The sequence below is a fragment of the Geotrypetes seraphini genome, chromosome 5 (genome assembly GCF_902459505.1).
Source record: "Geotrypetes seraphini chromosome 5, aGeoSer1.1, whole genome shotgun sequence".
NCBI classification, from domain to species: Eukaryota; Metazoa; Chordata; class Amphibia; order Gymnophiona; family Dermophiidae; genus Geotrypetes; species Geotrypetes seraphini.
In genome coordinates, this window is record NC_047088.1 from 119586630 (window position 1) to 119599998 (window position 13369).

At 44.7% G+C, this 13369-nt stretch overlaps 1 protein-coding gene across 7 annotated transcripts in view; it reads left to right on the plus strand.

Moving 5' to 3' along the window:
• The window catches only part of COL6A3 (collagen type VI alpha 3 chain), a 1265605-nt gene that overhangs the window by 1138820 nt on the left and 113416 nt on the right, over window positions 1-13369 (plus strand). For 6 of the 7 annotated variants that reach the window (XM_033946673.1, XM_033946674.1, XM_033946671.1 and 3 more), the window contains one exon: window positions 3104-3154. The exons of the other annotated variant lie outside the window; for it this stretch is intronic. In XM_033946673.1, coding sequence (XP_033802564.1) covers window positions 3104-3154 — 51 coding nt within the window. The remainder of the gene's footprint in view (window positions 1-3103; window positions 3155-13369) is intronic. 7 annotated transcript variants of the gene reach the window in all.

Here is a 13369-nt window from a genome sequence, read left to right on the forward strand (position 1 = left end):
AAATTTGTAAAACGCACTCATGCGTATAACGCGCAAGGTTATGCACGGTTTGTAAAAACCGTGTATAATGCGCACATTATATGCGTGAAAATACGGTACTGTCTGGATTTCTTTTCCAGATGGGATGGGCATTTCAGCCAAGCAGCATTACAAAATTTATTTTCCTAGTGGCCAATACTCCCTCCATCCCATTCTAGTTAGCTAGGAAGTCCCACATGTGAGCATATGCTGCCTGTTGTCCTGAGATAAAGTATAGTTATTTACCATAACAGGTGTTATCCAGGGACAGCAGGCAGATATTCTCACAACCTACCCTCCTCTCCTGGTTGACTTCTTAGCTGGCTTATTGAACTGAGGAGCCATGTGCCTAAGTTAGGCGGGAAGGCACTCGCGCATGAGTGGTGAGATTTTATTTATTTATTTATTTAGATTTATATCCCGTCCTCCCAGTAGCTAGAACGGTCTACAAGTAAACATATCCCAGTGATCCCAGGGACGGGCTGAGGATCCTAGCATTGAAGAAATTTTTGAATTTTAGCTTCCTGCCTTGGGATTGGACTGCAATTGTCCAGGAGACATAGAAGAAGAAGTCTGAGAGGTGGTTATTTAATGAACCCACCTCTGAGACTCAGGGCTTTTCCTGTTCCTCAGAGGCAGTTTGTCCTCCCTCCCAACCCTGAATTGCTTGCAAGTTGCTTGGCTGTTGCCTTTTCTTTTTTGTGTTTATTGCTTAGGTCAATTGTTGCAGTGGCTGAAATCCAAGCTACTGGGTTGCTTGCTCATTGGGTGATGAGATCAGTCGCGACCTTTCTAAAGTTCTCAAAGTGGCAATAAACTTTTTAAACTGTCCGTACAGGGGATCTGTGGATGACGTCACTCACATGTGAGAATAGCTGCCTGCTGTCCCTGGCTTTTGTGGTCATCCTGAAAGTCAGATCTGTTTGTAGATAACCTGGGATGGAGTTTGGCATCTCTACTTTGCAGCTACATAGGAATAAAGTTATGCCAAATTATGTCATCACATGTACAGAAAACAACTCTCTCCTTTTTGTTCCCCTCTGTGCCCACTATGTTTTTATTGTGTGTTTCATACTATAGGTTATTCAATTATAGAGGAGTAAGATCAAACTAATTATAGAGGATTCAATTATAGAGAATTTATATCAAACTAAGAAAATTTTATTTCTGAAATTCCTCACTCAGCTCCTTTGCCATTTTCTTAGCATTTATAAGCAGGAATTCTAAACCCAGTCCTTGAAACACACCCAGACAGATATCCACAATGGATAACATAAGGCATACAGTATTTGCATACACTACTTCCATTGTATGCAAATTATATCTCCTACATATTGATTGTGGGCATCCTGAAAACCTGACTGAGTGTGCCCTGAGTACTGGATTGAGAACCCCTGCATTAGATCAACCATATAAGAAATAATACTGCAAGTCTCAAACTCCACCTCTCACTAAAGCCAACTACCCCAAACAAATAACCTTACCCATTTCTTACTCTTTTTGAAAATGACCAATTTTTTTTTTTTAATGTAAGTTCTTGTTGTAATACATCTTGGATAATTCTTTTGTAATCTGCCTTGAACTGCAAGGTAATAGTGGAATAGAAATCCCTAATGTAATGTAATGTAATATTTGCAATGTTTACTTCATATTTGCAATGTTTACTTCCATATCCCAGTGATCCTTGAATATTCAAACATGGAACTGGCATATTCTGCCAATGGTATCTTTCTTAATACTTTTAAGAATGTCATGGAATTACATTAGGAACACAATTTCAAAAATATGACTCATAAAAGTAAAATATTCTGTTTCTGTGGGGTAATTATTACTTTTTTAAAATAATTAAATAGATTTTCTTTGTTTTCCAAAATAAGCTCCATAATTCTGGGAGCCCAAGAGCATGTCTTGAAGGGCAATATTAACTGGGGGTTGGATGACCAGCAGGGCATCCAGGGGGGGGAAGTTATAGGGAAAGACAATGGGAAGAGGGGGGGGGGTCAGAAAGAGAGAGGGGACGGGCTGAGGATCCTAGCATTGAAGAAATTTTTGAATTTTAGCTTCCTGCCTTGGGATTGGACTGCAATTGTCCAGGAGACATAGAAGAAGAAGTCTGAGAGGTGGTTATTTAATGAACCCACCTCTGAGACTCAGGGCTTTTCCTGTTCCTCAGAGGCAGTTTGTCCTCCCTCCCAACCCTGAATTGCTTGCAAGTTGCTTGGCTGTTGCCTTTTCTTTTTTGTGTTCATTGCTTAGGTCAATTGTTGCAGTGGCTGAAATCCGAGCTACTGGGTTGCTTGCTCATTGGGTGATGAGTGGGTTATACTTCTTAAAGCTCAATGAGCGGTTGTCTGATGGGTCAAGTGACCCTGTTGGGGGCATGGAGGTCTGTGCCATCCTTGGGCCCTAGCTGCCAGGGCAGGACTAAGGGAACTAAAGTGCATTGGTTAATTTTTATTGTTACTTGTTTGTAGCTTGGTAAAAGAATGCTTTTTAATGTTGACAGTTTATTTGATTACAATAAATAGAGCTGTGGTTTATTTTCTACCAATTTTTTATCCAGTGATTTATATTACACTCTGTAATTCCATAATATGAATGTCATGGAACTGCAGGAGGAAGAGTATGTTGTGGAAGGGGGACAGTAGGGGAGGAATACAGAAAAGATGGGATTGGGAATTAGGGAGAAAAGGAGGAAGGAGTGAGGGTGACCCCACTAGGGCCATGCCAGATCCCTAAGTTATGGAATACTATATGATAAGTGGAGTTTGTTTGTTTTTAATGCCAACTGTAACTGTGTCTGCCTTTTTCCCTATGAACATATTCAGAGCTCTACAAATGACAAGATCACTAAGGGGCTCATTTTCAAAGCACTTAGACACACAAAGTACCTTAGTAACCTATGGAACTTTGTTGTGTCTAAGAGCTTTGAAAATACACCTCTAACTTTACCCATTTGTTTTTGTTTCAAATCAGTTACAAAAACTCAGATATTTTTTTTTTACCCTGTATTCTGCTTACCAAGCTGTAGTTCAGAATGAAATGTTACTAAGTATAATAAATCCCCCATAATTTGTTCTTACAGCAGCTGAAAGAGTCATTCAACAGCCCCTCCGGGATGAAAAATTACTACCAGGTAACAGCACAGCCTACAGAGTGGACCCTGCCTTTAGCTGCTCTTTATGTTGTGATGAAAGTTTTTTGTTTAGCAAGCTTTACTATTTATTTATTTATTTGAATTTAGCTCACACCTTTTTCAGTAGTAGTTCAAGATGAGTTAAGTTCAGGTACAATAGATATGTCCTTGTCTCTATTACAGGCGTGAGCATGCCATGGATGACTATTCCATAAACACTGGAGGGAAGATTCTGAAATGTTCATGGTAAAATCTGATGGGCCAATACTGTAACGAGTTCAAAAAGGCGCATCATTCTTTAAAAAAACATGGTTGCAAATGAGATTCACGGAGGATTGCTAAATTTGCATGTGCCAATCATTGGTAATAGCGATCGGCACATGTGCAGAATAAACGTGCAAATAAAAAGTAAATTAATAAAGACCCCAAATCGAAGATCGGCAGGAGGGATGCCCACTCCCTCTTTCTGCCAATATCAAGAACCCCTCCTCGGCAGCAGGAGGGATGCCTATCCTTCCCACTGCTGCCATAAAGCAACCCACCTGACACCCCTCAGGCAGCGGGAGGGATGCCCACTCCCTCCTGCCACCAAGCAATATAGTAATATAGTAGATGACGGCAGATAAGGACCCAAATGGTCCATCCAGTCTACCCAACCTGATTCAATTTAAATTTTTTTAATTTTTTCTTCTTAGCTATTTCTGGGCAAGAATCCAAAGCTCTACCCGGTACTGTGCTTGAGTTCCAACTGCCAAAATCTCTGTCAAAACCTACTCCATCCCATCTACACCCTCCCAGCCATTAAAGCCCTCTCCAGCCCAACCTCCCCCAAACGGCCATATACAGACACAGACTATGCAAGTCTGCCCAGTACTGGCCTTAGTTCAAAATTTAATATTATTTTCTGATTCTAGATCCTCTGTGTTCATCCCATGCTTCTTTGAACTCTGTCACCGTTTTCCTTTTTCGGGAGCGCATTCCAGGCATCCACCACCCTCTCCGTAAAGTAGAAAAGTAGAACTTCCTAACATTGCTCTTGAATCTACCACCCAAGAGCAATACTAGGAAGTTCAACTTTACAGAGAGGGTGGTGGATGCCTGGAATGCGCTCCTGACACCCCCCCCCTCCACCGCCATATTTGTACCCCCAACAACCCCCCCCCCCACGTGCCTCATTATATTGTTTACAAAGGCCGTGCTGGAGGGATGTCTCCTCTCTCCGGCCGGCAGGCCCACCTCTTCAAAATGACAGGCCTTCTCCCCAGTGCATCTTGGGATGTACTAGGGAGAGGCTTAAGGCTCTGGCCCAGATTGCTTAAAGCTCCCCCCATAGGAGGGGCCTTAGGCTTCTAGGCCAATCAGAGCCTTAGGCCCCTCCCGGTGCATGAGACAGCTAAAACTCATAAGACCACCAATTGCTCATGAGGCCATGGAGCAGCCTACACAGGTGAGTGTGAAACTGTGACCTCCAGGAGCACTCATGTTCAATCACAAAACACAGGCAGGTTGTGGCTCCAGTACATACCTCTGTGCCCTGCTAACATAAGAGGCCCCACAGATATAAGACCCCTTCCTTCCCCCTCTTGCCCCACGCCTACATAGAGCAGTCCTTCACCCCTCCAGCCCTACACCTACATAGAGCATGCAGGCCAGCTCACTAAAGTACAGTGAACCATCCTAAACCACACCTACCTGTCCCCAATGACCATTCCCACTTACCTCCAACAGTGCAAATGCTTCACATAGAGGCCAACAGGCTACCGTGCCACCCACCCCAACTCACAACCAATCCACCTGGACCATGTTGGCTATTCCCTCCCTAGCCCTTCTTGCAAGTAACCCATTATCATTTGTTCCAGACCATGTGAGGAGGATTGCACAGCATGTATGTGAAGCCAAGAAGGCCCATCACCTGATCCCATTCTCCTATAACTTGTATCTTGCAGGTTTTACAGGATATATCGTGACCTCAATCTAATCTAATCTAATCTGTTATTTGTGTGTTGCACTATACCTATGGAGGCTCAAGGCGATTTACAACGAGAAATGAATAATACATTATTTATTTATTTATTCATTCATTCATTCATTCATTTAGCCCATCCTCCCAAAGGAGCCCAGAACGGGTCACAAGGATACATTCACAGTATAAACAGGACAAACTTTGGTGGGAAATACAGACCTGGTGGACATAGGGGTTTAAATTTCAGCTTTTACAGTATAACATACAGACTTGGAAATACAGACTTACCCCCTCTTATACAAAACCGCAATAGTGGTTTTTAGTGCAGAGAGCCACACTGAATGGCCCATGCTGCTCCTGGCATCAGTCCTTTTTTTTGTCTCAATCCCCACAGCTGCAGCAATGGACCCCACCATCCCCAGATCCATCATCTCTCCATTTCTCAACTACCCTTTCGTCCAGCATCTCTCCCTCCTTCCCCACCACCCCAGGGTCCACTATCTCTCCCTTTCTCTTCCCAAATACCCTCCTATCCAGTATCTCTATTCCCCACTCCACACCATCCCTTGTGTCCAACTAATCTCCCTTTCTGTTTCTTCCCTCCCTCCATCCCATTGTCCACAATCTCTCTCCCTCTCTTTTATATTTAGACCCATTCTTCCCCTTCCCCCCTCAGTCCAGCATATACACATCTCTTTGGACCCCTCCATCCCTTCCTCCATGTACTTCTACACCAGGGCCCCCTGCGACCACAGTCCCCCCCCTCCCCAAGGCCTGCATGTTTTCCCCCCTTCTTTTTAGCATCCTCCAGCTTCCCGGTCTCACCTTCAAAGCAGCCTGCAGAGGACTGTCGGTTGGCTGTAGTGAACCTAGTAGGCTGCCGTTGGCCTCCACAGCATGTTCTCTCTGCCGCGGTTCCACCCCTCCTCTGACATATAGGACCGCAGCAGAGGGAACATGCTGCAGAGGATGATAGCAGTCTGCTAGATTCACTACAGCCGACTGGTGATCCTCTGCAGGCTGCTTTGAAGGTAAGACCGGGAAGCCGGGAGAGAGAAGGTGGACAATGGGATGAAGGGAGGGGAAGGAACAGAGGGCTTTACTCACGGGTCAAATCTAATTACCCTGCAGGCCAAATTTGGCCCACGGGCCTTTTGACACCCCTAGTCTAAGATGTACAAACCGAGGGCCCATTAAATCCACACATCCCTTCTCCCTCCCTACCTTAAGAACCCACACCTATGTCTAAAAGGCCCCTCCCCCCTGCCCTCCATCAGCTAGGTGTGGGGAGGGGGGAGGTATTTGCGGGCAGGAGGGAGTGAGTATCCCTCCTGCCTTTTTCTTCAGAGTGAAGAGGAAAGATCCTTCATGGCAGGAGTGTGCTTTGTGTAGTTTAATTTTGTGGTTAACCATTATGTGTTAATAAGATTATATTGTGTATCTGTGAAAAATGAATGGAAAAAATAGTGTTACAATTAGTACTATTATGGGGGCGGGGTCTGGGTTGGAGATTGGGTAGAGATGGGCGGGGTCTGGCCCACGACTTAGCCCAGTGTTATTTAACCGCCGGTCCACAGACCAATGTTTGTCCATAAAATAATTCTTTTATTTCTGCCAGTCCATAGGTGTAAAAAGGTTGAAGAACATTGTATTACATTACATTACATTGATGTCTTCTATCACGCCAATACCTTTCAGTTCTAGGCGGTTTACAACAAGAAATTAGCTTGGGCATTCCCAGGGAAATTACAAGGTTGATAGCTATATTATGTGTCGGGATCTGGAATGGTCGATGCGGTTTGGTTAGATCATTTGACAAATTTCTTGAATAGTATGGTTTTCAATTCTTTCCTGAATATTTTGTAGTTGGGCATCATGGTCAGCAGATTTGAGAGGTGGTGGTCTATTTTTGCTGCTTTGGTGGCTAGTAGACCGTCATATATTTTTTTGCTTTGCATGCCTTTGATTGAGGGGTGGGTAAAGTGTGCTTGAGTTCTCCTTGGTCTGGATGTCTTTTTCCTGATTAGTTCATAGTTAGTGGCGCATGAGACACCAGCACGCCGACAATCCAGCGCTGACAATTTGGCGCAAGAAAGAAGCACACCGCGGAAAAACTTATTTATAAAGAGCTCTGACGGAGGGTGTGGGGGGAGCCCCCCACTTTAATGCATAGTGTTCGCGCTGCTGTTGGGGGGGGTTTGGGGGGTTGGAACCCTCCATTATAGAGAAAACGGAACTTTTTCTTGATTTTTTTTGGGAAAAGTTCCATTTTCTCTATAATGTGGGAGGTTGTACACACACCCCCAATGGCAGCATGAACACTATGCAGTAAACATAGAAACATAGAAACATAGAAAGATGACGGCAGAAAAGGGCCACAGCTCATCAAGTCTGCTCATCCCACTGACCCACCCCATTAAGTCTGAATGCTGATGACCTAGTTCCTTAACTCTCGTAGGGATCCCACTGGATGTCCCATTTATTCTTAAAGTCGAGCACGTTGGTGGCCTCGACCACCTGCACTGGAAGTCTGTTCCAGTGGTCTACCACCCTTTCTGTGAAAAAATACTTCCTGGTGTCACCATTAAATTTCCCTCCTCTGAGTTTGAGCGGGTGCCCCCTTGTGACCGAGGGTCCCTTGGGAAAGAATAAGTCGTTTTCCACTTCGACACGACCTGTGATGTACTTAAATGTCTCAATCATGTCACCCCTTTTCCTACGCTCCTCTAGAGTGTAGAGCTGCAAATTGCCCAGTCTTTCTTCGTATGAGAGACCATTGAGTCCGGAGACCATCCTAGTGGCCATCCGCTGGACCGACTCAGCCCGAAGCACATCTTTACGGTAATGTGGCCTCCAGAATTGCACACAGTATTCCAGGTGAGGTCTCACCATGGTTCTGTAAAGTGGCATTATGACTTCAGGTTTGCGGCTAATGAAACTTCTTTTGATGCATCCCATCATTTGCCTTGCCTTAGATGAGGCCTTCTCAACTTGTTTGGCAGCCTTCATGTCTGCACTGATGATTACTCCTAAATCCCGTTCTTCTGAAGTCTTAGCCAGTGTTTCTCCATTCAAGGTATAAGTTCTGCATGGATTTCTGGTACCAAGATGCATGACCTTACATTTCTTAGCGTTGAAGCCCAGCTGCCACGTCGAGGACCAGTTTTCCAACGTGATCAGATCCTGCGTCATATTATCCTTGAGAATGCTTTCACTTACTATATTACACAGTTTAGCGTCGTCGGCGAACAGTGCTACTTTACCCTGAAGCCCTCGGGTCAAGTCACTTATGAATATGTTGAAAAGGGATGGTCCCAGGACTGAGCCCTGCGGCACTCCGCTAGTCACCTCCGATGTCTCAGAGAGGGTGCCGTTGACCACCACCCTCTGAAGTCTTCCACTCAGCCAATCGTTGACCCATGCAGTTAGTTTCTCACCTAACCCCATCGACTTCATCTTGTGCAATAGTCTGCGGTGTGGGACACTGTCAAAAGCTTTACTGAAATCCAAGTACACTATGTCCAGAGACTCTCCCGAGTCTAACTTTCCCATCACCCAATCAAAGAAGCTGATCAGATTGGATTGGCATGATCTACCCCTAGTGAATCCATGTTGACAGGGATCCCTTAGGTTCCCCTCGTCCAAAATCGTGTCTAGTTTACCTTTAAGTAAAGTTTCCATGAGTTTACATACTACTGATGTGAGACTTACTGGTCTGTAATTTGCAGCCTCCGCTCTGCAACCTTTTTTGTGCAGAGGAATGACGTTGGCTGTTTTCCAGTCCAGGGGGACTCTCCCCGTACTTAGGGAGAGATTGAAGAGTACTGCTAACGGTTTCGCCAGAACATCGCTTAGCTCTCTGAGCACTTTTGGGTGCAAATTGTCCGGTCCCATGGCTTTCTTCACCTTAAGTCTTGACAGTTCACTGTAAACATCAGCAGGTGTGAACTCGAGTTTCTGAAATGGGTCTTCCATACTTTGCTTTGTTTCCAGCCGTGGCCCGTGTAAAGCTGAGCAGAAGTAATCATTCAGTAGTTTGGCTTTATCGGAATCTGTTTCCACATAATTTCCGTCTGGCGTTCTAAGGCGTACTATCCCGTTTGCGTTCCTTTTCCTGTCGCTAATGTACTTAAAAAAGGATTTGTCCCCTTTCTTAATGTTCTTTGCTAGAGTTTCTTCCATTCGAAGTTTGGCCTCCTTGACTGCTGTTTTGACCGCTGCAGACTTTGTCCTGTATTCAATGTTTGCTTCTTTTTCCCCAGTGCGTTTGAATGAGAGAAATGCTCTTTTCTTCTCCTTGACGAGGTACGAGACCTCATCAGTGAACCATTGGGGTTTCTTTTTTCTTTGTTGTTTATTTACTGATTTTATGTAGCGGATAGTTGCCTCATGAAGAGTCGATTTCAAGGTTGACCACATGGCTTCCACATTATCAGTTTCTTCTTGAACCTGCAGAGTCTGATGGACGAAATCTCCCATGCATGCGAAGTCAGTGCCCCTGAAATTGAGTACCCTTGTTTTAGTGTGTGATCTAGGGAAGCCTTTCCTAAGGTTAAACCATACCATGTTATGATCACTGGTGGCTAGCGTTGCACCCACCGAGACCTCCGAGATGCTTTCTCCATTCGTAAGTACCAGGTCCAGGATGGCCTAGGCCCTAGTGGGCTCTAGTACCATTTGTTTGAGCCGTACTCCCTTCATGGACGTTAATATCCTCCTACTATCACAAGTTGTCGCTGAGAGTGTGTTCCAGTCTACATCAGGCATGTTGAAGTCTCCTAACAGAACAACGTCCCCCCCGTAACGTGATGTTCTCATTGTCTTCAATTAATTCTGTGTCCATGTCCTCCGATTGCCTTGGAGGTCTGTATACCACACCAAGGTACAGGCATTTTTCTCCGCCTCTGGCCAGGTTTACCCAGATGGATTCCCCAGTATACTTGACATCCGTGATCCTGGTTGTCTTGATGTTCTCTTTGATGTATAGTGCTACCCCTCCTCCTAACTTACCCTCTCTGTCTTTGCAAAGCAGGTTGTATCCTGGTATAGTAGTATCCCACCCGTGAGAGTCTGTAAACCACGTTTCGGATATAGCCACTACGTCTAAGTCAGCATTAACTATTTCTGTTTCCAGTTCTAGAAGTTTGTTCCCTAGGCTGCGTGCGTTAACATACATAGCTCTCCACACTTTGTGTTTACTAAGCTCCTGTAGAGAGCCACCCATTTGAGTTAAAGTGTCTCCTGGCAAATCTTTTGCAATAGGGGTACTTACCTTGGACTTAGAATCAAAGTTTTTGGTCGCCACATCAGGATTGTTACTTTCTGCTCCAGTGTAAAAGTGGGTACCCTCCCCCGACTTACCTAGTTTAAAGCTCTTCGAAGTAGGCTGGCTAGTCGGTGTCCGAATACGTTCTTACCTCTGTTGGTCAGGTGGAGTCCGTCTGGTCCCTGTAGTCCCTGTAGTGTGTCTCCGTGATTCAGGAATCCGAAGTTCATTTCCCGGCACCAACGTTGTAGCCACTCATTCGTCTTCTGGATACGTTCTTCCCTGTCCCTTCCTTTGCCCCTAACAGGAAGAATTGAAGATACTAGAGGGAAAAAAGGCTGGGAAGAAACAATGGTCAAATTACAGGAGTTGACTAACACAGAAGAGGAGGTTAGAAGTATTGTAGCACAAGAGAATAAACTAAAGACCGAAGCACAGGGAAAGGAAATGAAGACAAGAAAATACCAGGATCTAAATTGCATATATACTAATGCAAGGAGCCTAAGAAACAAAATGGGGGAATTGGAATCCATGGCCAATGCAGAAAACATAGACATCATTGGAGTCTCTGAAACATGGTGGAATGAAGAAAACAAATGGGATACAGCACTGCCAGGGTACAAGCTCTATCGCCAGGACAGGTCAGGACAGAAAGGAGGTGGAATAGCCCTATACATAAAAGAAAGCATACAATCGACAAAAATGGACAAAGCAGAGACGACCAACAACCTGGAATCGCTATGGGTTAAAATACCTGGAAGGAAAGGGCCTGAAATAAAGATGGGTCTATACTATCGTCCACCCGGGCAAACTAGAGATATAGATGAAGAAATGGAAAACGAGATGAAGCGTGAATGCAAAACTGGTAACACGGTTATTATGGGAGACTTCAACTATCCTGGGATAGACTGGAGTCTTGGAAGCTCAAAATGCGCTAGGGAGACAGAATTCCTAGAGGCTATACAAGATTGCTTCATGGAGCAGCTTGTAAGAGAACCGACGAGAGGAAATGTCACTCTGGATCTAATCCTAAATGGGTTAAAGGGACCTGCAAAGGAAGTGGAAATAGTAGGACCGTTGGGAAACAGCGATCATAATATAATCAAGTTCAAGGTCGAAGTAGGAATACCGAAAGGAAATAGAACCATTGTGACAACTTTCAACTTCAGGAAAGGAAACTATGAAGCAATGAGGATAATGGTAAGGAAGAAACTTAGGAACACTTCCAAGAAATGGCAAACGGTAGAACATGCCTGGTCTTTTTCAAGGACATGGTGAGCGAGGCGCAAAATCTGTATATCCCCAGATTCAGAAAGGGGTGCAAAAAGAGTCAAACAAAAGACCCGGCATGGATAACTAAAATAGTGAAGGAAGCGATAGGCAATAAGAAATATTCATTCAGGAAATGGAAAAAGGACAAAACTGAGGACAACTGGAAAGAGCACAGGAAGTATCAAAAAGAATGTCACCGTGTGGTTCGAAAAGCCAAAAGAGAGTATGAAGAGAGGCTAGCCAGGGAAGCTCGAAATTTCAAACCTTTCTTTAGATATGTTAGAGGGAAGCAGCCAGCCAGGGAGGAGGTGGGACCGCTGGACGATGGAAACAGGAAGGGAGTAGTGAAGGAAGAGAAAGAAGTAGTAGAAAGACTTAACATGTTCTTTTCGTCTGTGTTTACAAATGAAGACACATCCAACATACCGGAACCTGAGCAAATCTTCAAGGGAGATCAAGCAGAAAAATTAACATCCATGGAAGTGAGCCTGGAAGACGTACGCAGGCAGCTAGAAAAACTAAAAACTGACAAATCCCCGGGTCCGGACGGAATCCATCCAAGGGTTCTGAAGGAACTAAAGGAGGAGATAGCGGAACTACTGCAGCAAATTTGCAATCTATCCCTGAAAACAGGCGTGATCCCAGAGGACTGGAAGATAGCCAATGTTACGCCCATCTTTAAAAAGGGATCAAGAGGTGACCCGGGCAACTACAGACCGGTGAGTCTGACCTCAGTTCAAGGTAAAATGGTGGAAGCACTTATAAAAGACAACATTGATGAACATTTTGAAAGAAACAAACTTCTGACAACCAGTCAACATGGTTTCAGCAAGGGGAGATCGTGCCTAACTAACTTATTGCACTTCTTCGAAGGAATTAACAAACGGATGGACAGAGGTGACCCCATAGACATCATATATCTAGACTTCCAAAAAGCCTTTGACAAAGTACCCCACGAACGCCTACTTCGAAAACTGAAGAATCATGGGGTGGAAGGAGATGTACATAGATGGATCAGAAACTGGTTAGCGGGTAGGAAACAGAGGGTGGGAGTGAAGGGCCACTACTCGGACTGGAGGAGGGTCACGAGTGGTGTCCCGCAGGGCTCGGTGCTTGGGCCGTTGCAATTTAATATATTCATAAATGATCTAGAAACAGGGACGAAGTGTGAGATAATAAAATTTGCGGACGACACAAAACTATTTAGTGGAGCTCGGACTAAAGAGGACTGCGAAGAATTGCAAAGAGACTTGAACAAATTAGGGGAATGGGCGACAAGATGGCAGATGAAGTTCAACGTTGAGAAATGTAAAGTACTACATGTGGGTAGCAGAAACCCAAGGTGCAGCTATACGATGGGAGGGATATTATTGAAGGAGAGTACCCAAGAAAGGGACTTGGGGGTAATGGTGGACATGACAATGAAGCCGACGGCACAGTGCGCAGCGGCCGCTAAGAAGGCGAATAGAATGCTAGGCATAATCAAGAAGGGTATTACAACCAGAACAAAAGAAGTTATCCTGCCGTTGTATCGGGCGATGGTGCGTCCTCATCTGGAGTACTGCGTCCAATATTGGTCGCCGTACCTTAAGAAAGATATGGTGTTACTCGAGAGGGTTCAGAGAAGAGCGACACATCTAATAAAAGGGATAGAAAACCTTTCATACGCTGAGAGATTAGAAAAACTGGGACTCTTTTCCCTGGAGAAGAGGAG